Source organism: Amblyraja radiata, chromosome 30 (genome assembly GCF_010909765.2).
Source record: "Amblyraja radiata isolate CabotCenter1 chromosome 30, sAmbRad1.1.pri, whole genome shotgun sequence".
In the NCBI taxonomy this organism is placed as follows: domain Eukaryota; kingdom Metazoa; phylum Chordata; class Chondrichthyes; order Rajiformes; family Rajidae; genus Amblyraja; species Amblyraja radiata.
In genome coordinates, this window is record NC_045985.1 from 531,004 (window position 1) to 554,733 (window position 23,730).

Genomic DNA, 23,730 nt, shown 5'->3' on the forward strand with positions numbered 1-23,730 from the left:
GCGGGCCAGCGAAACGGAGCGCTCCCCTCCGGCTCGCCCGCTCCGCGCCGACAGTCCGCGCTGCGCCCGCCGCTGAAGCCCCGGGCACGTCTCCAGGAAAGGCCGCACCGATCCTCGATGTTAGGCCGCTGGGGAGGCGACATGGAAAAAGTCGCCTCTCCATGGAGGAGGCGACCGAAACGGTTTCCCCCTCACTCCCCCCCACACCACCCCACACAGAGGGACATAAAAAACAGACATTAAAACACACTAAGAAAACAACAAAAGTTGAAAAAACTAACACACTGCTGGCAGGGCTGCTGGCTTGCAGCGCCCCCACCCTCACAGTTAAATATTATGTGTATTGTGCTATTAGTATGGCTGTGTGCTAACTCAAATATCAATGTACCTCAATTGGTGCATGTCACGATAAACGTGAACGTGAACTGCTCACAAGATTGTTTCTCAAAAAGTATTTTTTTATTAAGATCACATTGGGCCTAAAAAGCCAGCAAAAAAACCCAAAAAAAACGGGGGGAGATTAAAATCTCAAAATTCAACTCCTTTATAAATCTTTTTTAAAAAGGTCTTTCATGGCGGTCGGATGCGTAACGTCACAGGTCCGGCAGCGAATCCGGGGCCTGATCCGTGCCATCGAGAAGGGGTTGTCAATAGACAACAGGAGCAGGAGGAGGTCATTCGGCCCTACGAGCCAGCACCGCCATTCAATGTGATCATGGCTGATCGTCCCCAATCAGTACCCCGTTCCTGCCTTCTCCCCATATCCCCTGACTCCGCTATTTTTAAAAGCTCCATCCAACTCTCTCTTGAAAGCATCCAGAGAACCGGCCTCCACCGCCCTCTGAGGCAGAGAATTCCACAGACTCACAACTCTCTGTGAGAAAAGTGTTTTCTCATCTCCGTTCTAAATGGCTTACCCTTTATTCTTAAACTGTGGCCCCAGGTTCTGGACTCCCCCAACATCGGGAACATGTTTCCTGCCTCCAGCGTGTCCAAACCCTTAACAATCTTATATGTTTCAACAAGATGCCCTCTCATCCTTCTAAACTCTAGAGTGTACAAGCCCAGCCGCTCCATTCTATCAACATACGACAGTCCCGCCATCCTGGGAATTAACCTGGTGAACCTACGCTGCACTCCCTCAATCGCAAAAATGTCCTTCCTCAAATTAGGGGACCAAAACTGCACACAATACTCCAGGTGTGGTCTCACTAGGGCTCTGTACGACTGCAGAAGGACCTCTTTGCTCCTATACTCAACTCCTCTTGTTATAAAGACCAACATGCCATTCGCTTTCTTCACTGCCTGCTGTACCTGCATGCTTACTTGCCATGATTACTATCTAAATGGCGTCAAGTTGGGAAAAGGGGAAATACAACGGGATCTGGGGGTCCTTGTACAACTATCATATGGTGAGAGAATGGAGCAGCTGGGAGTTTAGAAGGATGAGAGGAAATCTCATTGAAACATATAAGATTATTAAGGGTTTGGACACGCTAGAGGCAGGAAACATGTTCCCGATGTTGGGGGAGTCCAGAACCAGGGGCCACACACAGTTTAAGAATAAGGAGTAAGCCATTTAGAACGGAGATGAGGAAACACTTTTTCACACAGAGAGTGGTGAGTCTGTGGAATTCTCTGCCTCAGAGGGCGGTGGAGGCCGGTTCTCTGGATACTTCCAAGATAGAGCTAGATAGGGGTCTTAAAGATAGTGGAGTCAGGGGATATGGGGAGAAGGCAGGAACGGGGTACTGATTGGGGATTGGGGAGGAGAGGGGGAGGAGCAGTGGGGAGGAGAGGGGGAGGGGAGTGGGGGAGGGGAGTGGGGGAGCTGGGTGAGCCCCGAACCTCCACTCGCCCACCTAAGGCAGCACCACCTTGACCTCTGCGATCTTGCTGTCGCTGGTGTTGTGTGTGGTGGTCTTCCCGTGCTGGTCGCGGAGGTGGACCCGTAGGGTGTTGTAGTGGGTGAAGCGCATGTCGCAGTAGGAGCAGCAGTGCGGTGCGTCGCCGTTGTGTACGTTCATGTGGTCCTTGAGGGACCGCTTCTGGGTGAAGTTGCGACCACACACGGCGCAGCAGTAGGGCTTGAAGCCGGTGTGGACGTTGATGTGTTGGGCCAGCCGCGCGTTCTTCTTGAACACCTTCCCGCACAGCAGGCACATGTAGAGGCGGTGGGTGACCATGTGGGCGGCCAGGTGTTCCCGCTGCTCGAAGTCGGCCCCGCACTCGGAGCAGCGGGCCGGCGTCTCGGTACCCGGCGCGGGAGGCGGGCGGACCGACACGGTACCCGGCGGGACCTCCGGCGCCCGTTGAAGCCCCTCGCTGGCAGTGCTCTCATCATCCTCATCCTCCTCTTCCTCCTCCGACCCCTCGTCCTCTGCTCTCCCCCCCACGGTGGAGTGGATGCGGGGGTCGGGCTCGCTGGGGGATGGTCCGGTGGTCTCCCCCCGCCCCTCCTGCTTCACCGGCCATGCTACCTCATGCGCTCGGTTGGTGGAGGACGAGGAGGGGGTGGCCGGCCGCTCGTCGCATTCCTGGCTCAGCAGCGACGAGGCAACACACGGGGACAGCGACTGCCGGCATTTCTCCACCACATGCTCCATCTGCAGGCAGCTGGCCGCCGCCAGATAGTCCACGATGTCGCGGAAGGGGAACTCCAGCGAGCCGGTGTAGCAGGACAGCAGCAGCCGCTGCACCACCTCGCCGCCCGCCATGGGGCAGACCTGCACCTCGCGCGACGGGTCCATGTGGAAGCGGTCGCGCAGGAAGGGCGAGCAGGCCGCCAGCACCACCCGGTGACCGGGGAAACGCAGCCCGCCCGCCACGATGGTCACGTCGCAGAACCATTCCTCCATCCGTAGCTGGTTCATGCGGCGTAACGTCGAACCCTCGTGCTCCGCGAACTGGAAGCTAAGAAGTTTACCGCTGGCCATGGCTCTGGAGAGACAAGCAACAAGAGTCAAGTGTTTAATGAACAATAGACGATAGTCGATACACAATACACAATACCAAGTGGATTACACGCGATGAACTGCAGGTAGGCACTTACCATTGTTTCCAACATAGCCGACCCGTTAAAACCCGCCAAAATTGTCAATTTGTGCGCTGTAAATAATATGGAAACCGGGATAAGCGTGTGAGACATTTATCCTACTTTAGAATTCCAAAAGTGAGGAGAAATGACGGTAGATAGAAGCGAGAGCTGAAGGGACAACAACAGCCAGAGTGCTTGGCGAACATTGGCCGTTTGCTCACTGCATTTCATCAACTAAGGCATTATTTGTGTTTTTTCTTGATTCCTTTGGCATCTAAAAAGTTTCAGAAGTGATAAATCTGGATGTAAAATTTTAAAAGCGCCCGTGGTTTTTACATACAAAATGAAAACGCATCTGAAGAAAATTTTACAGCCAGATTAATCACTTCTGAGACTTTTTAGATACCAAAGGTATCAAGAAAAAACACAAATAATGCCTTACTGTTGGTGAAATGCAGTGAGCAAAGGCGATAATTCCCAATATTTTCGATTCCGATATCTGCACGGGTAATGTTCACCAAGCACTTTAGCTGTTGTTGTCCCTTCAGCTCTCGCTTCTATTTACCTTCATTTCGCTTCACGTTTGGAATTCTAAAGTTGGGTACGATGTCTCTCACACTTACCCCGACTCCCACAATTTTTTTCAGCGCACAAATTCAACATTTTGGCGTTTTTTAACAGGTAGGAAAGTACGCGTTTCTTGCATTAATAACATATACCGGAAGCTGCGATGTCCTCCAGATGGATTGAGCGGCTCCATGCGTCAAGCCCTATGACCCAGTGACCTTACGTGCAACCCCCCAATAGGTGCCCTGAAATTGAGCAGAAATAGAATGGAGCAGCTGGGCTTGTACACTCTGGAGTTTAGAAGGATGAGAGGGCATCCTATTGAAACATATAAGATTATTAAGGGTTGGACACGCTAGAGGCAGGAAACATGTCTGAAGAAGGGTTTCGGCCCGAAACGTTGCCTATTTCCTTCGCTCCGTAGATGCTGCTGCACCCGCTGATTTTCTCCAGCATTTTTGTCTACCAACATGTTCCCAATGTTGGGGGAGGTCCTTCTGCAGTTGTACAGGGCCCTAGTGAGACCACACCTGGAGTATTGTGTGCAGTTTTGGTCTCCAAATCTGAGCAAGGACATTCTTGCTATTGGGGGAGTGCAGCGTAGGTTTACAAGGTTAATTCTCGGGATGGCGGGACTGTCATATGCTGAGAGAATGGAGCAGCTGGGCTTGTACACTCTGGAGTTTAGAAGGATGTGAGGGGATCTTATTGAAACATATAAGATTGTTAAAGGCTTGGACACGCTAGAGGCAGGAAACATGTTCCCGATGTTGGGGGAGTCCAGAACCAGGGGCCACACACAGTTTAAGAATAAGGGGTCGGCCATTTAGAACGGAGACGAGGAAACACTTTTTCACACAGAGAGTTGTGAGTCTGTGGAATTCTCTGCCTCAGAGGGCGGTGGAGGCCGGTTCTCTGGATACTAAGTCGTTAATATATATTGTAAATAGCTGCGGGTTCCAGCACCGAGCCTTGCACCCACTAGTTACTGCCTGCCATTCTGATCTGTTAATTCCTATCAATTTTCTATCCATGTCAGCACTCTACCCCCAATACCAAAATTCGACAATAGACAACAGGTGCAGGAGTATTCCATTCGGCCTTTCGAGCCAGCATCGTCATTCAATGTGATCATGACTGATCATCCCCAATCAGTACCCCGTTCCTACCTTCTCCCCATATCCCCTGACTCCACTATCTTTAAGAGCTCTATCTAGCTTTCTCTTGAAAGCATCCAGAGAACCGGCCTCCACCGCCCTCTGAGGCAGAGAATTCCACAGGCTCACAACTCTCTGTGTGAAAAAGTGTTTCCTCATCTCCGTTCTAAATGGCTTACCCCTTATTCTTTAACTGTGTGGCCCCTGGTTCTGGACTCCCCCAACATCGGGAGCCTTACCCTTAGATGCTGCCTGACCCGCTGAGTTACTCCAGCATTTTGTGTCCACCAGCGCTTCTCCCTGCTTCCCCACCCTGTCCCTGCAAGTTGCCGTCTTTAAACATAAAATACCTCAAAGGAACAACATTTGTCCTCCCCCCCCCTTCCCCACTGGTCATCCATTCTATCTCCCATCTAAGGCATCACCCCTTAAAGGGACCACCTCACAGTCCGACCATCTTGCCCCCGGTTTGACACCCACCGCCCACTCCTAGAGAGATGCCGCTAGACAAAAATGCTGGAGAAACTCAGCGGGTGAGGCAGCATCTATGGAGCGAAGGAAATAGGCGACGTTTCGGGTCGAGACCCTTCTTCAGACTGATGTGAGGGTGGGGGGGGGGGTGGGCGGGAAGAAGAAAGGAAGTGGCGGAGACAGTGGGCTGTGGGAGAGCTGGGAAGGAGGAGGAGAAAGCAGGGACTACCTGAAATTGGAGAAGTCAATGTTCATACCGCTGGGGTGTAAACTACCCAAGCGAAATATGAGGTGCTGCTCCTCCAATTTACGGTGGGTCTCACTCTGGCCATGGAGGAGGCCCAGGACAGAAAGGTCGGATTGGGAATGGGAGGGGGAGTTGAAGCGCTGAGCCACCGGGAGATCAGGTTGGTTGTTGCGGACTGAGCGGAGGTGTTGGGCGAAACGATCGCCAAGCCTGTGCTTGGTCTCACCGATGTAGAGCAGCTGACATCTAGAGCAGCGGATGCAATAGATGAGGTTGGAGGAGATTCAGGTGAACCTCTGCCTCACCTGGAACGACTGCTTGTGGTCCTTGAATGGAGTCGAGGGGGGAGGTAAAGCAACAAGTGTAGCATCTCTTGCGGTTGCATGGGAAAGTGCCCGGAGCGGGGGTGGTTCGGGTGGGAAGGGACAAATTGACCCGGGAGTTACGGAGGGAGCGGTCTCTGCGGAAAGCAGACAGGGGGGGAGATGGGAAGATGTGGCCAGTGGTGGGGTCACGTTGGAGGTGGCGAAAATGTCGGAGGACTATTTTTTGTATGTGACGGCTGGTGGGGTGGAAGGTGAGGACTAGGGGGACTCTGCCCTTGTTACAAGTGGGGGGATGGGGAGAGAGAGCAGTGTTGCGGGTATTGAAGAGACCCTGGAGCGAGCCTCATCTATGGAAGGGGAGAGGAACCCCCGTTCTCTGAAGAATGAGGACATCTCCGATGCCCTGGTGTGGAACGCCTCATCCTGGGAGCAGATGCGGCGTAGACGGAGGAATTGGGAGTAGGGGATGGAGTCCTTACAGGAAGCAGGGTGGGAAGAAGTGTAGTCTAGATAGCCATGGGAGTCAGTGGGTTTATAGTGGATGTCGGTCAGATGTCCATCACCTGCAACCTCTGCCACACCTGGAGGTACAGGTGATCCTCTGCCACACCTGGAGGTACAAGTGATCCTCAGCCTCACCTGGAGATACAGGTGATCCTCTGCCACACCTGGAGATACAGGTGATCCTCAGCCTCACCTGGAGGTACAGGTGATCCTCTGCCACACCTGGAGGTACAAGTGATCCTCTGCCACACCTGGAGATACAGGTGATCCTCTGCCACACCTGGAGATACAGGTGATCCTCTGCCACACCTGGAGGTACAAGTGATCCTCTGCCACACCTGGAGATACAGGTGATCCTCTGCCACACCTGGAGATACAGGTGATCCTCTGCCACACCTGGAGATACAGGTGATCCTCTGCCACACCTGGAGGTACAAGTGATCCTCTGCCACACCTGGAGATACAGGTGATCCTCTGCCACACCTGGAGATACAGGTACAAGTGATCCTCTGCCACACCTGGAGGTACAAGTGATCCTCTGCCACACCTGGAGATACAGGTGATCCTCTGCCACACCTGGAGATACAGGTACAAGTGATCCTCTGCCACACCTGGAGATACAGGTGATCCTCTGCCACACCTGGAGATACAAGTGATCCTCTGCCACACCTGGAGATACAGGTGATCCTCTGCCACACCTGGAGATACAGGTGATCCTCAGCCTCACCTGGATGGAGTCTAGGGGAGAGGTAAAGAGGACAGGTGTTGCATCTCTGGTGGTTGCAGGGGGAAGTGCCAGGGGTGGGGGTGGGACGAGTTGACCAGGGGGAGGGGGGTCTAGAGAGACGCCGCCTGCTTCACACTCACCCGTTTTCTCCGGCGCGGCGTCCAACCCCTCGTCGCCCGGACGCGCGGTGTCCCCTTTAAGACGCAGCGCACGCTCTTAAAGCCGGCATGACTCGGCCCCGCTCCCCGCCTGCTTCCCGCGCGGACGTGGAGCGTGTCGCTTTAAGACGCCGGCTCGCAGAGGGGGGACGCCTTAAAGGGGCAACGTTCCCCCTCTCCCGCTTCCGATCGCGGAGCAGGGGAGTCTCTTAAAGGGACCGGGGAGAGAGGGAAGGGGGAGGGAGAGAGGGAGAGAGGGAGAGAGGGAGGGAGGGAGGGAGGGAGGGGGGGAGAGAGGGAGGGGGAGAGGGGGGGGGGGAGAGGGAGGGGAGAGAGAGGGGAGAGAGGGAGGGGGAGAGGGAGGGGGAGAGAGGGATGGGGGGAGAGGGAGAGAGGGAGGGGTGGAGGGGGAGAGGGAGGGGAGGGGGGAGAGAGGGGGGACAGAGGGGAGGGAGGGAGGAGAGAGGAAGAGGGAGGGGAGAAGGGAGAGTGATACAGTGTGGAAACAGGCCCTTCGGCCCAACTTGCCCACACCGGCCAACATGCCCCATCTACACTAGTCACAGAGTGATACAGTGTGGAAACAGGCCCTTCGGCCCAACTTGCCCACACCGGCCAACATGCCCCATCTACACTAGTCCCACCTGCCTGCGTTTGGTCCATATCCCTCCAAACCCGTCCGATCCATGTACCTGTCCAACTGTTTCTTAAACGTTGGGATAGTCCCAGCCTCAACTACCTCCTCTGGCAGCTTGTTCCATACACCCACCACCCTCTGTGTGGAGACGTTACCCCTCAGATTCCTATTAAATCTTTTCCCCTTCACCTTGAACCTATGTCCTCTGGTCCTCGATTCCCCTACTCTGGGTAAAAGACTCTGTGCATCTACCTGATCTATTCCTCTCATGATTTTGTACGCCTGATTGCACTGTTATGTTTTCCTAGCATTATAGACAATCTATGACTCTTTGGGCGACTGAGGAGACCACACAGGAGACACAATAGACAATAGGTGCAGGAGGAGGCCATTCGGCCCTTCGAGCCAGCACCGCCATTCACTGTGATCATGGCTGATCGTCCACAATCAGTACCCCGTTCCTGCCTTCTCCCCATATCCCCTGACTCCGCTATCTTTAAGAGCTCTATCTCTTTCTTGAAAGTATCCAGAGAACCGCCCTGCTCCGCCAACAAGGCCAACATGCCATTCGCTTTCTTCACTGCCTGCTGTACCTGCATGCTTACATTCATAGACTGATGTACAAGGGCCCCCAGATCTTGTTGTACTTCCCCATTTCCAAACTTGACACCATTCAGATAATAATCAGCCTTCCTGTTTTTGCCACCAAAGTGGATAACCTCACATTTATCCACATTAAACTGCATCTGCCATGCATCTGCCCACTCACCCAACCTGTCCAAGTCACCCTGCATTCTCATAGCATCCTCCTCACAGTTCACACTGTTGTTATTTATCTATCTTTATATTATACATTATTTCTGGCCCTATAAAAGGCTGCAGTAAATAAGACATTGATTTTCAGTTGCTGGAACATGGGACAATTATATATTCTTGACACATTTCATTATGTTGGTTTGGTTTAGTTTAGAGATACAGCGCGGAATAATGCACTAAATCCGTGCCGACCAGCGATCCCCGCACACCAACAATGTCCTACACACACTGGGGACAATTGTGGATGATCGGCCATGATCACATTGAATGGTGGTGCTGGCTGGAAGGGCCGAATGGCCTACTCCTGCACCTATTATCTATTGATTTAGGAAGATCAGCCATGATCACAGAGAATGTCGGTGCTGGCTGGAAGGGCCGAATGGCCTACTCATGCACCTATTGTCTATTAGACAATAGACAGGCAGAGAATTCCACAGACTCACAACTCTCTGTGAGAAAAAGTGTTTCCTTGTCTCCGTTCTAAATGGCTTACCCCTTATTCTTAAACTGTGTGTGGCCCCAGGTTCTGGACTCCCCCAACATCGGGAACATGTTTCCTGCCTCTAGCGTGTCCAAACCCTTAACAATCTTATATGTTTCAATAAGGTGCCCGCTCATCCTTCTAAACTCCAGAGTGTGCTCCCTCAATAGCAATATTGATTTAGGACGATCAGCCATGATCACAGTGAATGGCGGTGCTGGCTGGAAGGGCCGAATGGCCTACTCCTGCACCTGGTTAGGCAGACTAGGACTTTATTCCTTGGAGCCCAGGAGGATGGTGGGGAATCTTTCGAGGAGTAGATCGGGTAGATGCACAGAGCCAATAGACAATAGGTGCAGGAGGAGGCCATTCGGCCCTTCGAGCCAGCACCTCCATTCACTGTGATCATGGCTGATCATCCCCAATCAGTACCCCGTTCCTGCCTTCTCCCCATATCCCCTAACTCCACTATCTTTAAGAGCCCTATCTAGCTCTCTCTTGAAAGTATCCGGAGAATTGGCCTCCACCGCCCTCTGAGGCAGAGAATTCCACAGACTCACAACTCTCTGTGAGAAAAAGTGTTTCCTCGTCTCCGTTTTAAATGGCTTACCCCTTATTCTTAAACTGTGTGGCCCCTACTCTGGGTCTCTTGCCCAGAATAGGGGAATCGAGGACCAGAGGACATAGGTTCAAGGTGAAGGGGAAAAGATTTAATAGGAATCTGAGGGGTAACTTTTTCACACATGGGTGTATGGAACAAGCTGCCAGAGGAGGTAGTTGAGGCTGGGGCTATCCCAATGTTTAAGAAACAGTTAGACAGGTACATGGACAGGTTTGGAGGGATATGGACCAAGTGCAGGCAGGTGGGACTAGCATAGCTGGGACATTGTTGGCCGGTGTGGGCAAGTTGGGCCGAAGGGCCTGTTTCCACACTGTATCACTCTGTGACTAGTGTAGATGGGACATTGTTGGCCATGGTGGGCAAGTTGGGCTAAAGGGCCTGTTTCCACACTGTATCACTCTGTGACTAGTGTAGATGGGACATTGTTGGCCGGTGTGGGCAAGTAGGGCCGAAGGGCCTGTTTCCACACTGTATCACTCTATGACTAGTGTAGATGGGACATTGTTGGCCGGTGTGGGCAAGTTGGGCCGAAGGGCCTGTTTCCACACTGTATCACTCTGTGACTAGTGTAGATGGGACATTGTTGGCCATGGTGGGCATGTTGGGCTGAAGGGCCTGTTTCCACGCTGGATCACTCTATGACTCTATTGTAGAGGTTTATTAAGTCATGAGGGGAATAGATGAGGTGAATGCTTTTACCTAGGTTAAAGGTAGAGAGAGCAAGAACCAAACGACAGCAGCAGCATCGGGATCTGGATCGATTGGCCAGGTGTGCGGAGGAATGGTTGATGGAATTTAATACAGAGAAGTGTGAAGTGTTGCATTTTGTGACGTCGAACAAGGGCAGGACCTACACAGTGAATGGTAGGCCTCTGGGTAGTGTTGTAGAGCAGAGGGATCTAGGAGTACAGGTGCATGGTTCCTTGAAGGTTGAGTCGCAGGTAGATAAGGTGGTCAACAAGGCTTTTGGCACTTTGGCCTTCATCAGTCAGAGTATTGAGTATAGAAGTTGGGAGGTCATGTTGCAGTTGTATAAGACGTTGGTGAGCCCGCATTTAGAATATTGTGTTCAGCTCTGGGCACCATGTTATAGGAAAGATATTGTCAAGCTTGAAAGGGTTCAGAGAAGATTTACGAGGATGAAGAAGGGTTTCGGCCCGAAACGTTGCCTATTTCCTTCGCTCCATAGATGCAGCTGCACCCGCTGAGTTTCACCAGCACTTTTGTCTACCTAAGATTTACGAGGATGTTGCCAGGACTAGAAGGTGTGAGCTACAGGGAGAGGTTGAGTAGGCTGGGTCTCTATTCCATGGAGCGCAGGAGGATGAGGTGAGATCTTATAGAGGTGTATAAAATCATGAGAGGAATAGATCGGGTAGATGCACAGAGTCTTTTACGCAGAGTAGGGGAATCGAGGACCAGAGGACATTGGTTCATGGTGAAGGGGAAAAGATTAATAGCAATCTGAGGGGTCACTTTTTCACACAGAGGGTGGTGGGTGTATGGAACAAGCTGCTAATAGACAATAGACAATAGGTGCAGGAGTAGGCCATTCGGCCCTTCGAGCCTGCACCACCATTCAATGTGATCATGGCTGATCATCCACAATCAGTACCCCGTTCCTGCCTTCTCCCCATATCCCCTGACTCCGCTATCTTTAAGAGCCCTATCTAGCTCTCTCTTGAAAGAATCTGCCAGAGGAGGTAGTTGATGCTGGGATTATCCCATCGTTTATGAAACAGTTGGACAGGTTCATGGATAGGACAGGTTGAGAGGGATATGGACCCAGCGCAGGCAGGTGGGACTAGTGTAGCTGGGACATTGTTGGCCGGTGTGGGCAAGTTGGGCCGAAAGGCCTATTTCCACACTGTATCACTCTGTGACTAGTGTAGATGGGACATTGTTGGCCGGTGTGGGCAAGTTGGGCTGAAGGAAGGGCCTGTTTCCACACTGTATCACTCTGTGACTAGTGTAGTTGGGGCATTGTTGGCCGGTGTGGGCAAGTTGGGCTGAAGGGCCTGTTTCCACATTGTATCACTCTGTGACTCTATTGTAGAGGTGTATTAATCGTGAGGGGAATAGATGAGGTGATTGCAGACTCTTTTACCTTGGTTGACAGTAGAGGAATCAAGAAGCAGATGACATAGGTTTAAGGTGAGGGGGGAGATTTAATTGGCATCTGAGGGGCAACTCTTTCTACACAGAGGGTGGTGGGTGCATGGAACGAGCTGCCGGAGGAGGTAGTTGAGGCAGGTTTATAACAACAACATTTATAAGACATTCGGACAGGTACACGGATAGGAAATGTTTCACAAAGTTCATCAGTCCTAGAGCAGAGTCTTCAAGTTCACACGTGGCCGGAACTGAATCGCACCATTCGGCCCGTCGAGTCTAGTCCGCCATTCTATCATGGCCGGTCCATCTTGCCCTCTCTCAAGCCCATTCTCCTGCCTTCTCCCCGTAACCGCTGGCACCCCTAAGCTTGGAGGGATCTGGGACAAACTGGGACAAGTGTGGACGGGGTAAAGTGGTCAGCAGGGCGGGCGTTGGGCCGAAGGGTCTGTCCTAAACGCTGCATCGAAGTCCAGTTCTCTGGCCAGCGCTTCGAACTGCCGTGGACCTAGGGGCTGTGGAGCGGGTTAGACCCTGGCGTGGAGTGGTTAGACCCGGGCTTGGTGCAGGTTAGATCCGGGCTTGGAGCGGGTTAGATCCGGGCTTGGAGCGGGTTAGATCCGGGCTTGGAGCGGGTTACACCCAGGCTAGAGTGGGCCAGACCCTGCTAGAGAGGGCCAGACTCGGGCTAGAGTTGGCCAGACCCGGGCTACAGGGCTAGACCTGGGCTAGAGTGGGCCAGACCTGGGCTACAGGGCCAGACCCGGGCTAGAGAGGGCCAGACCCGGGCTAGAAGGGGCCAGACCCGGGCTAGAAGGGGCCAGACCCGGGCTAGAAGGGGCCAGACCCGGGCTAGAAGGGGCCAGACCCGGGCTAGAGAGGGCCGGGCCAGACCCGGGCTAGAGAGGGCCGGGCCGGGCCAGACCCGGGCTAGAAGGGGCCGTCGGGCGGCTGCAGGCGTGCGAGCTGGCAGTTGTCGGCGGTGGTTTTTCCGTGTTGCTCCTTGAGGTGCCGGCGTAGCGCGGGCTTGTGGGCGAAGCATGCCATGCAGTACAGGCAGCGGTGGGGCCTCTCGCCACTGTGCAGGTTCATGTGGTCCTTGAGCGAGCGGTTCTGGGTGAAGGTCTTGTCGCAGGTGGGACAGCGGTAGGGTTTGGCCCCGACCTGCCCATGGCCGTGGGCGTGACGGGCCAGCCCGGCCCGCGGGCCATAGCTCTTGGCGCACCGTGGGCACCCGAAGTGCCGGGGGCCGTGGGAGTGGCCCGGGGGCCGGGGGCAGAGGCAGTAAGACCCCGACACCTCCTCCCCTTCCCCCCCTTCCCCCCCTTCTCCCTCCTCGTCCTCCGAAGGCTCAGAGTCGGGTTCGATCACCACGTAGACTTCTCCAGGGGATGCCTCTGCCTCCGGCCTGCCCGGCCCGCCCCATGGACGGGGGGCCGGCTGCATCCCCGGCTCCGGGATCGCGCTCTCCTCGATCAGGATGCGTGGGTCGAGGTATCGGGCCAGGGCTCGCCGGCACTCCTGCACCACATGGTCCATCTGGAGGTGGCTGGCCGCAGTCAGGTAGTTGACCAGGTCGGTGAAGGGGAAGTGCAGGGCTCCGGTGTAGCAGCACAGCAGGAGCCGCGACACCATCTCGGGCCGGTCGGCCAGCGCCACCCGCACCTCCCGGGACGGGTTGAGCAGGAACTGGTCGCGCAGGAAGGGCGAGCAGGCCGCCAGCACCACCCGGTGCCCGGGGAACCGCAGGCGTTCCGCCACGATGGTCACGTCGCAGAAACGCTCCTCCAGGCGCAGCTGGTTCATGCGGCGCAGAGAGCGGGCGTCGTGCTGGGCAAAGTGGAAGCGGAGCAGCTCCGCTGAGCTCATCACGATCACCGCTGGGGGGGGAGGGGGAGGAGAGTGAGGGGGAAGAGAGGGGGGAGGGGTTGAGAGGGATGGGGAGGGGGCAGGGGAGAGAGAGGGGGGGAGGGGTAGAGGGAGGGGAGAGTGAGGGAGGGGTCAGCAGGGGGGGGGAGGGGTAGAGGGAGGTAGGGAGGGAGAGAGAGGGGGAGGGGGGAGAGAGATAGAGGGTGGAGAGAGATAGGGGGAGTGAGGGAGAGAGAGATAGAGGGTGGAGAGACAGGGAGGGGGGAGTGAGAGCGGGGAGAGGGGGAAGGGTTTGAGAGGGATGGGGAAGGGGGCAGGGGAGAAGGGTGGCGGGGAGGGAGAAAGGTAGGGAGCGGGAGAGAGGGGAGAGAGGGCGGGGAAGGGAGAGAGGGAGGGGGTAGCGAGAGAGGGGAGAGAAAGGAGGGGGGAGAGGGATGGGGAGAGGGGAAGAGAGGGAGAGGGGAGGGGGGAGAGAGGGAAGAAGGGAGGGTGAGGAGGGGGGGATAGGGAGAGAGGGAAGGGAGAAGGGGAGGGAGGAAGCAAAAGGGGGGGTAGAGAGGGAGGGGTGGGAGAGAGAGAGGAGGGGAGATGGGGGAGGGGGAGAGGGGGGGGGAGGGAGAGAGAGAAGGTATCAGGTCAGGCACCCGGCTCAGCCACGCTCACTCCTCACCGCCCCCTAGTGGAGTATTGGCTCCGCGCCCCTTCACTATCCTTCCCGAGTGACCTCGCTGGTCCGAGTGTCCCACGGCGCGCCGCTCCCTCAGTACCGCCCCCTCCCGCAAGGGCGAGGTTTGGCGTGTGTCATTCAGTGGGCGTTCCCTCCAAAGATGCTGACTGACCCGCCGAGTTCCTCCAGCACTTTTTTCTCCAGTTTAAAAAAAAAACCAGGGCTGTAAACCACAGCTGAGGGGCCATCGCCTGCTGAGGACTAGAGGGTTTGAGCTGCCTATCTCTCCTGATCTACCTACCCATCCAATCCCATTTGCATTCTCCCCACAACCCCTGACTTGTATTAACTGGAGTTTAGAAGGATGAGGGACTATCTTATAGAAACATATAAAATTATAAGGTTAATCAAGAGAGAGCTAGATAGGGCTCTTAAAAATAGCGGAGTCAAGGGATATGGGGAGAAGGCAGGAACGGGGTACTGATTGGGGACGATCAGCCATGATCGCAATGAATGGCGGTGCTGGCTCGAAGGGCCGAATGGCCTCCTCCTGCACCTATTTTCCATGTAACCCCTGACACCCGCCCTCATCGAGAATAGGTCGCATAGTGAGGCGTTGCATTTTGTGACGTCGAACAAGGGCAGGACCTACACAGTGAATGGTAGGCCTCTGGGTAGCGTTGTAGAGCAGAGGGATCTGGAAGTACAGGTGCATGTTTCCTTGTAGGTTGAGTCGCAGGTACATCAGGTGGTCAACAAGGCTTTTGGCCTTCATCAGTCAGAATATTGAATATAGAAGTTGGGAGGTCATGTTGCAGTTGTATAAGACGTTGGTGAGACCGCATTTAGAATATTGTGTTCAGTTCTGGGCACCGTGTTATAGGAAAGATATTGTCAAGCTTGAAAGGGTTCGGAGAAGATTTACGAGGATGTTGCCAGGACTAGAGGGTGTGAGCTACAGGGAGAGGTTGAGTAGGCTGGGTCTCTATTCCATGGAGCGCAGGAGGATGAGGGGAGATCTTATAGAGGTGTACAAAATCATGAGAGGAATAGATCGGGTAGATGCACAGGGTCTCTTACCCAGAGTAGGGGAATCGAGGACCAGAGGACATAGGTTCAAGGTGAAGGGGAAAAGATTTAATATAAGCTGAGGGGTAGTTGAGGCTGGGACTATCCCATCGTTTAAGAAACACTTGGACAGGTACATGGATAGGACAGGTTTGGAGGTATATGGACCAAGTGGAGGCAGGTGGGACTAGTGTAGCTGGGGCATTGTTGGCCGGTGTGGGCAAGTTGGGCTGAAGGGCCTGTTTCCACACTGTATCACTCTGTGACTAGTGTAGATGGGGCATGTTGGCTGGTGTGGACAAGTTGGGGCCGAAGGGCCTGTTTCCAAACTGTATCACTCAGTCATTGTATGACTGTATCTGGGAACTGCTGGATCCATACCCAGAAGTCATAGAATTACAGCAAAGAGACCGTTCAGCCCGTCGGCCCCTTTGGAGAAGTCATCAAGTTAAACCCCAATGTTCATCTGCAGAATCCCCCCGTGCAGTGTGTTTGGGCCAGGGGAGGCCGTTCGGCCCGGCTACTGAGGCCCGCGGGGGGAGGAAGAGGGGGGCGGGATCAGAGCCGTCTGCGTGTGAATGCCTGGTACTCACCCGTCAGGCCGTATCCACCGTGTCGGCGGCTCTCACTGGCGGCCGGGGGCAGTCACTCTGCAAACAAGAAACACCTGCATTTATATAGCGCCGGCAGGCAGGCGTGCTCCCTGACACCCCCAGTCTGTTGCCGGCCTCTGATTTGTGCTGGCCTTCACTATATTTCAATAGACAATAGTCGCAGGAGTAGGTGACGTTTCCTTATCACGTACACTGCAAATGGATCGACTCCAATCATGTATTGCCTTTACTGGATTGATAACACGCAACAAGAAAGCTTTTCACTGTACCTCCGTACATGTGAAAATGATTAAGACCTCAGGTAGACAAAATTGCTGGAGAAACTCAGCGGGTGAGGCAGCAGCTATGGAGAGAAGGAATAGGCGACGTTTCGGGTCGAGACCCTTCTTCAGACTGATGTCGGATGGGGGGGGGGGGGTGGGAAGATGAAAGGAAGTGGAGGCAGTAGGCTATGGGAGAGCTGGGAAGGGGGAGGGGAAGGAGGGACAAAATGAAATTAGAGAATTCAATGTTCATACCGCTGGGGTGTAAACTGCCCAAGCGGAATATGAGGTGCTGCTCCTCCAATTTGCGGTGGTGCTCACTCTGGCCATGGAGGAGGCCCAGGACAGAAAGGTCGGATTGAGATTGGGAATGGGAGGTGGAGTTGAAGTGCTGAGCCACCGGGAGATCAGGTTGGTTATTGCGAACTGAGCGGAGGTGTTGGGCGAAGCGATCGCCAAGCCTGCGCTTGGTCTCACCGATGTAGATCAGCTGACACCGGGAACAGCGGATGCAATAGATGAGGTTGGAGGAGATGCAGGTGAACCTCTGCCTCACCTGGAACGACTGCTTGGGTCCTTGGATGGAGTCGAGGGGGCAGGTAAAGCGACAAGTGTAGCATCTCTTGCGGTTGCAGGGGAAAGTGCCCGGGGAGGGGGTGGTTTGGGTGGGAAGGGATGAGTTGACCAGGGATTTTTGTGTCCAACTTGGATTTTTCCAGCATCTGCAGTTCTTTCTGAAACATGATCAAGAAGGGGGGACGCTGCCCCTTTAAGAGACGTGGCCCCGCCCCCACGTAGGACAAGCCACGCCCCCACATTGCCCAGGCCCCGCCCCACGCTGGCCGTGCGACGTCACACGTCAGCCAGGCCCCGCCCCACGCGGGCGAGACCACGCCCCCAGGTTGGCAGGGGCACGTCGCACGTTGGGAATGCGACGTCACACGTCGGCCAGGACCCGCTCCACGTTGGGAATGTGACGTCACACGTCGCCCAGGCACCGCCCCACGTTGGCGAGACCACGCCCCCAGGTTGGCAAGGAAACGTCACACGTCGGACATGGGACGTCACACGTCCCCTAGGCCCCGCCCCACGTTGGCAAAGCACGTCACACGTTGGGCATATGACGTCACACGTCCACTAGACCCCGCCCCCACGTAGGCGAGACCACGCCCCCGGTCGCACAGGCCCCGCCCCACGTTACGCGCTGATGTCACGGGCCGACAGCCATGGCGTCCCTGGATGCTGAGGTGAGCGAGCGGCGGTGGAGACGAATCTTCTTCCCCCGAACCCCCCCTTCCCTTCCCCCACCGTCCCGTCCCCGCCACTAGTCCCCGTCCGGTTCGCCCCCCTCTCTCCCTCCTCCCCACCGCCCCCCTTTGGTCCCGGTTCCATCCCCCCCCCCCCCCACACCTTGGGCCCCGAGTCGGCAGCGAGCGGACGGCGGCCATTGCTCTGGCGCTTTGTGAAGCCGCGGTGGGGGCGGGGCGGAGCCGAGGGAACCCCGCACCCTGTGTACCTCATGTCTCCCCTTCCCCATGCGGGCGGAGCCATGGAATATGCAGCGTCTCGGGCGTGTCTGCGCCCGGTTAGGGTGAACCCCGCACCCTGTGTACCTCATGTCTCCCCTGCCCCATGCGGGCGGAGCCATGGAATATGCAGCGTCTCGGGCGTGTCTGCGCCCGGTTAGGGGGAACCCCGCACCCTGTGTACCTCATGTCTCCCCTTCCCCATGCGGGCGGAGCCATGGAATATGCAGCGTCTCGGGCCTGTCTGCGCCCGGTTAGGGTGAACCCCGCACCCTGTGTACCTCATGTCTCCCTTTCCCCATGCGGGCGGAGCCATGGAATATGCAGCGTCTCGGGCCTGTCTGCGCCCGGTTAGGGTGAACCCCGCACCCTGTGCACCTCATGTCTCCCCTTCCCCATGCGGGCGGAGCTATGGAATATGCAGCGTCTCGGGCCTGTCTGCGCCCGGTTAGGGTGAACCCCGCACCCTGTGCACCTCATGTCTCCCCTTCCCCATGCGGGCGGAGCTATGGAATATGCAGGGTGCGGGGCAGGTCGGCGCCCGGGAGGTTGAACCCCGCACCCTGTGTACCTCATGTCTCCCCTTCCCCATGCGGGCGGAGCTATGGAATATGCAGGGTGCGGGGCAGGTCGGCGCCCGGTTATGGTGAACCCCGCACCCTGTGTACCTCATTTCTCCCCTTCCCCATGCGGGCAGAGCTATGCCATATACAGGGTGCGGGGCAAGTCGGCGCCCGGGAGGTTGAACCCCACACCCTGTATACCTCATGTCTCCCCTTTCCCATACTGGTGAAGCTATGGAATATGCAACGTTCGGGGCGCGTCGGCGCTTGGGCACCCAGCAACTGTGTACCTCATGTCTCCCCTTCCCCATGCGGGTGGAGCCATGCCATATACACGCGTCGGCGCCACGATGAGGGTGAACCCGCACCCTGTGTAACGCATCGCCGCCCTCTTGTTCCCTCTTCGGAGCATTCGGTAGACAGGGTCCGGGGCGAGAGCTTAGTCCGCAGGGCGGCTGATTGCCCGAACCCCGGAGATTGTGTAGTGCATTAGCTTCACCCCCTTTTCCTTTGTAGGACATTCGCCATGCGTGGTTAGGGGCGGGTTGATTGTCCTGGAGGAATTGATATCGACAATAGGTGCAGGAGTAGAGGCCATTCAGCCCTTCGAGCCAGCACCGCCATTCAATGTGATCATGGCTGATCATCCCCAATCAGTACCCCGTTCCTGCCTTCTCCCCATATCCCCTGACTCCGCTATCTTTAAGAGCCCTATCTAGCTCTCCCTTGAAAGTATCCAGAGAACCGGCCTCAACCGCCCTCTGAGGCAGAGAATTCCACAGACTCACAATTCTCTGTGAGAAAAAGTGTTTCCTCGTCTCCGTTCCAAATGACTTACCCCTTATTCTTAAACTGGGTGACCCCTGGTTCTGGACTCCCCCAACATCGGGAACATGTTTCCAGCCTCTAGCGCATACAAACCCTAAAAAATCTTATATGTTTCAATGAGATCCCTTCTCATCCTTCTAAACTCCAGAGTGTACAAGCCCAGCCGCTCCATTCTCTCAGCATATGACAGTCCCGCCATCCCGGGAATTAACCTGGTGAACCTACGCTGCACTCCCTCAATAGCAAGGATGTCCTTCCTCAAGTTAGGGGTCCAAGCCGGGTGGGGCTGTGGTGTTCGGTGCAACAGTGAAACTAAACTAGAGTACGGGGTGATCGCTGGTCGGCACAGACGCGGTGGGGCCGAGGAGCCAGCTTTTCATGCTGTATCACCTGTTTGCCCTGCCCTCAGTAAAGCGCTGCTGGTCCATCAGGTCCATATATACTGATATATATTCATTTATAATATTTATTTTTATAATACTACTAGACCAAGTATATTCCAGTTGTATAGGGCTCTGGTGAGACCACATCTGGTGTATTGTGTACAGTTTTGGTCTCCTAATTAGAGGAAGGACATCCTTGTGATTGAGGCGGTGCAGCGTAGGTTCACGAGATTGATCCCTGGGATGGCGGGACTGTCATATGAGGAAAGATTGAAAAGAATAGGCTGTATTCACTGGAGTTTAGAAGGATGAGGGGGATCTTATAGAAACATATATAATTATAAAATGACTGGACAAGCTAGATGCAGGAAAAATGTTCCCAATGTTGGGCGAGTCCAGAACCTGGTGAACCTACGCTGCACTCCCTCAATAGCAATAATGTCCTTCCTCGGATTTGGAGACCAAAACTGCACACAATACTCCAGGTGTGGTCTCACTAGGGCCCTGTACAACTGCAGAAGGAACTCTTTGCTCCTATGCTCAACTCCTCTTGTTATAAAGGCCAACATGCCATTAGCTTTCTTCACTGCCTGCTGTACCTGCATGCTTACTTTCAGTAGGGACATGTATAGTTGTATGTAAAGGCCATGATCGAAGGGCCAAATGGCCTACTCCTGCACCTATTGTCTATTGGCACATAAAACATTAAACATTAATAATAAAACATTATTGATTAAACATGTGAATTAAATAAAATCCCAAAAGACTGTGGTCTCCCCAGTCTTAGAATAAAGGGGAGGCCATTTAAGACTGAGGTGAGAAAAAAAGATTTCACCCAGAGAGTAGTGAATTTGTGGCATTCCCTGCCACAGAGGGCAGTGGAGGCCAAGTCACTGGATGGATTTAAGATTTAGGTAGAGCTCTAGGGACTAGTGGAATCAAGGGATGTGGGGAGAAGGCAGACACGGGTTATTGATTGGGGACGATCAGCCATGATCACAATGAATGGCGGTGCTGGCTCGAAGGGCCGAATGGCCTCATCCTGTACCTATTTTCTATGTAAAAGGAGGCGACAGATTTTTGGTTATTGAGTAGTGCTGCTACTCATGGGAAAAAAGCTGTTTTTATGTCTGGCTGTGGCAGCTTTGATAGTCCGGAGTCGCCTTCCAGAGGGAAGTGATTCAAAGAGTTAGTGGCCAGGCTGACAGGGGTCAGAGATGATCTTGCCCGCTCGCTTCCTGGCCCTTGTAGTGTACAGTTCATCAATGGAGGGAAGGTTGCTGCCAATAACCTTCTCAGCTGATCGGACGATTCGCTGCAGCCTCCGGATGTCGTGCTTGGTGGCTGAGCCAAACCAGACCATGATCAGTGGAGCTGCATACTAAATCTCGTTGCACTGACGTGCAATGACAATAAAAGATATATTATTATTATTATATTATTATTATAGAAACATAGAAACATAGAAATTAGGTGCAGGATTAGGCCATTCGGCCCTTCGAGCCTGCACCGCCATTCAATATGATCATGGCTGATCATCCTACTCAGTATCCGGTACCTGCCTTCTCTCCATACCCCCTGATCCCCTTAGCCACAAGGGCCACATCTAACTCCCTCTTAAATATAGCCAATGAACTGGCCTCGACTACCCTCTGTGGCAGAGAGTTCCAGAGATTCACCACTCTCTGTGTGAAAAAAGTTCTTCTCATCTCGGTTTTAAAGGATTTCCCCCTTATCCTTAAGCTGTGACCCCTTGTCCTGGACTTCCCCAACATCGGGAGCAATCTTCCTGCATCTAGCCTGTCCAACCCCTTAAGAATTTTATAAGTTTCTATAAGATCCCCTCTCAATCTCCTAAATTCTAGAGAGTATAAACCAAGTCTATCCAGTCTTTCTTCATAAGACAGTCCTGACATCCCAGGAATCAGTCTGGTGAACCTTCTCTGCACTCCCTCTATGGCAATAATGTCCTTCCTCAGATTTGGAGACCAAAGCTGTACGCAATACTCCAGGTGTGGTGTCACCAAGACCCTGTACAACTGTAGTAGAACCTCCCTGCTCCTATACTCAAATCCTTTTGCTATGAAAGCTAACATACCATTCGCTTTCTTCACTGCCTGCTGCACCTGCATGCCCACTTTCAATGACTGGTGTACCATGACACCCAGGTCTCGCTGCATCTCCCCTTTTCCTAGTAGGCCACCATTTAGATAATAGTCTGCTTTCCTGTTTTTGCCACCAAAATGGATAACCTCACATTTATCCACATTATACTGCATCTGCCAAACATTTGCCCACTCACCCAGCCTATCCAAGTCACCTTGCAGTCTCCTAGCATCCTCCTCACAGCTAACACTGCCTCCCAGCTTAGTGTCATCCGCAAACTTGGAGATATTGCCTTCAATTCCCTCATCCAGATCATTAATATATATTGTAAATAGCTGGGGTCCCAGCACTGAGCCTTGCGGTACCCCACTAGTCACTGCCTGCCATTGTGAAAAGGACCCATTTACTCCTACTCTTTGCTTCCTGTTTGCCAGCCAGTTCTCTATCCACATCAATACTGAACCCCCAATGCCGTGTGCTTTAAGTTTGTAAACTAATCTCTTATGTGGGACCTTGTCGAAAGCCTTCTGGAAGTCCAGATACACCACATCCACTGGTTCTCCCCTATCCACGCTACTAGTTACATCCTCGAAAAATTCTATAAGATTCGTCAGACATGATTTGCCTTTTGTAAATCCATGCTGACTTTGTCCAATGATTTCACCACTTTCCAAATGTGCTGCTATCCCATCTTTAATAACTGACTCTAGCAGTTTCCCCACTACCGATGTTAGACTAACTGGTCTGTAATTCCCCGTTTTCTCTCTCCCTCCCTTCTTAAAAAGTGGGGTTACGTTTGCTACCCGCCAATCCTCAGGAACTACTCCAGAATCTAAAGAGTTTGAAAGATTATTACTAATGCATCCACTATTTCTGGAGCTACTTCCTTAAGTACTCTGGGATGCAGCCTATCTGGCCCTGGGGATTTATCGGCCTTTAATCCATTTAATTTACCCAACACCACTTCCCGGCTAACCTGGATTTCACTCAATTCCTCCAACTCCTTTGACCCCGCGGTCCCCTGCTATTTCCGGCAGATTATTTATGTCTTCCTTAGTGAAGACGGAACCAAAGTAGTTATTCAATTGGTCCGCCATATCCTTGTTCCCCATGATCAACTCACCTGTTTCTGACTGCAAGGGACCTACATTTGTTTTAACTAATCTCTTTCTTTTCACATATCTATAAAAACTTTTGCAGTCAGTTTTTATGTTCCCTGCCAGTTTTCTTTCATAATCTATTTTTCCTTTCCTAATTAAGCCCTTTGTCCTCCTCTGCTGGTCTCTGAATTTCTCCCAGTCCTCCGGTATGCTGCTTTTTCTGGCTAATTTGTACGCATCATCCTTCGCTTTGATACTATCCCTGATTTCCCTTGTTATCCACGGATGTACTACCTTCCCTGATTTATTCTTTTGCCAAACTGGGATGAACAATTTTTGTAGTTCATCCATGCAGTCTTTAAATGTCTTCCATTGCATATCCACCGTCAACCCTTTTAGAATTAATTGCCAGTCAATCTTGGCCAATTCACATCTCATACCCTCAAAGTTACCTTTCTTTAAGTTCAGAACCATTGTTTCTGAATTAACAATGTCACTCTCCATCCTAATGAAGAACTCAACCATATTATGGTCACTCTTGCCCAAGGGGGCACATACAACAAGACTGCTAACTAACACTTCCTCATTACTCAATACCCAGTCTAAAATAGCCTGCTCTCTCGTTGGTTCCTCTACATGTTGATTTAGATAACTATCCCGCATACATTCCAAGAAATCCTCTTCCTCAGCACCCCTGCCAATTTGATTCACCCAATCTATATGTAGATTGAAGTCACCCATTATAACGGTTTTGCCTTTGTCGCACGCATTTCTAATTTCCTGTTTGATACCATCTCCAACTTCACTACTACTGTTAGGTGGCCTGTACACAACACCCACCAGCGTTTTCTGCCCCTTAGTGTTTCGCAGCTCTACCCATA

At 53.4% G+C, this 23,730-nt stretch overlaps 2 protein-coding genes across 4 annotated transcripts in view; one reads left to right on the forward strand and one right to left on the reverse strand.

Annotated features, from left to right (window-relative positions):
- Nucleotides 1–1,779: 1,779 nt before the first annotated feature.
- On the reverse strand, nucleotides 1,780–17,848 carry LOC116990074 (zinc finger and BTB domain-containing protein 12-like). 3 transcript variants are annotated; one of them, XM_033047608.1, is made up of 3 exons: nucleotides 17,754–17,834; nucleotides 16,060–16,116; nucleotides 1,781–2,940 (listed from the first exon to the last, which is right to left on the reverse strand). In XM_033047608.1, exon 3 carries the CDS (start codon nucleotides 2,934–2,936, stop codon nucleotides 1,863–1,865), a length of 1,074 nt encoding a protein of 357 aa, XP_032903499.1. In that variant the 5' UTR covers nucleotides 2,937–2,940; nucleotides 16,060–16,116; nucleotides 17,754–17,834; the 3' UTR covers nucleotides 1,781–1,862. The 3 variants fall into 3 exon arrangements, with proteins under 3 accessions (XP_032903500.1, XP_032903499.1, XP_032903501.1); XM_033047610.1 differs by lacking the exon at nucleotides 1,781–2,940 and adding an exon at nucleotides 12,766–13,742 and having other exon boundaries at nucleotides 17,754–17,848; XM_033047609.1 differs by lacking the exons at nucleotides 16,060–16,116; nucleotides 17,754–17,834 and adding an exon at nucleotides 10,450–10,540 and having other exon boundaries at nucleotides 1,780–2,940.
- Nucleotides 17,519–23,730, forward strand: part of LOC116989892 (histone-lysine N-methyltransferase EHMT2-like) — a 38,175-nt gene continuing 31,963 nt past the window's right edge. Inside the window, exon 1 of the mRNA XM_033047447.1 lies at nucleotides 17,519–17,590. Coding sequence (XP_032903338.1) covers nucleotides 17,570–17,590 — 21 coding nt within the window. The 5' untranslated portion in view covers nucleotides 17,519–17,569. The remainder of the gene's footprint in view (nucleotides 17,591–23,730) is intronic.

Coding starts and splice junctions, on each gene's coding strand:
- LOC116990074 (XM_033047609.1), bottom strand. CDS start 2,936: ATGGCCAGCGGTAAACTTCTTAGCTTCCAGTTCGCGGAGCACGAGGGT.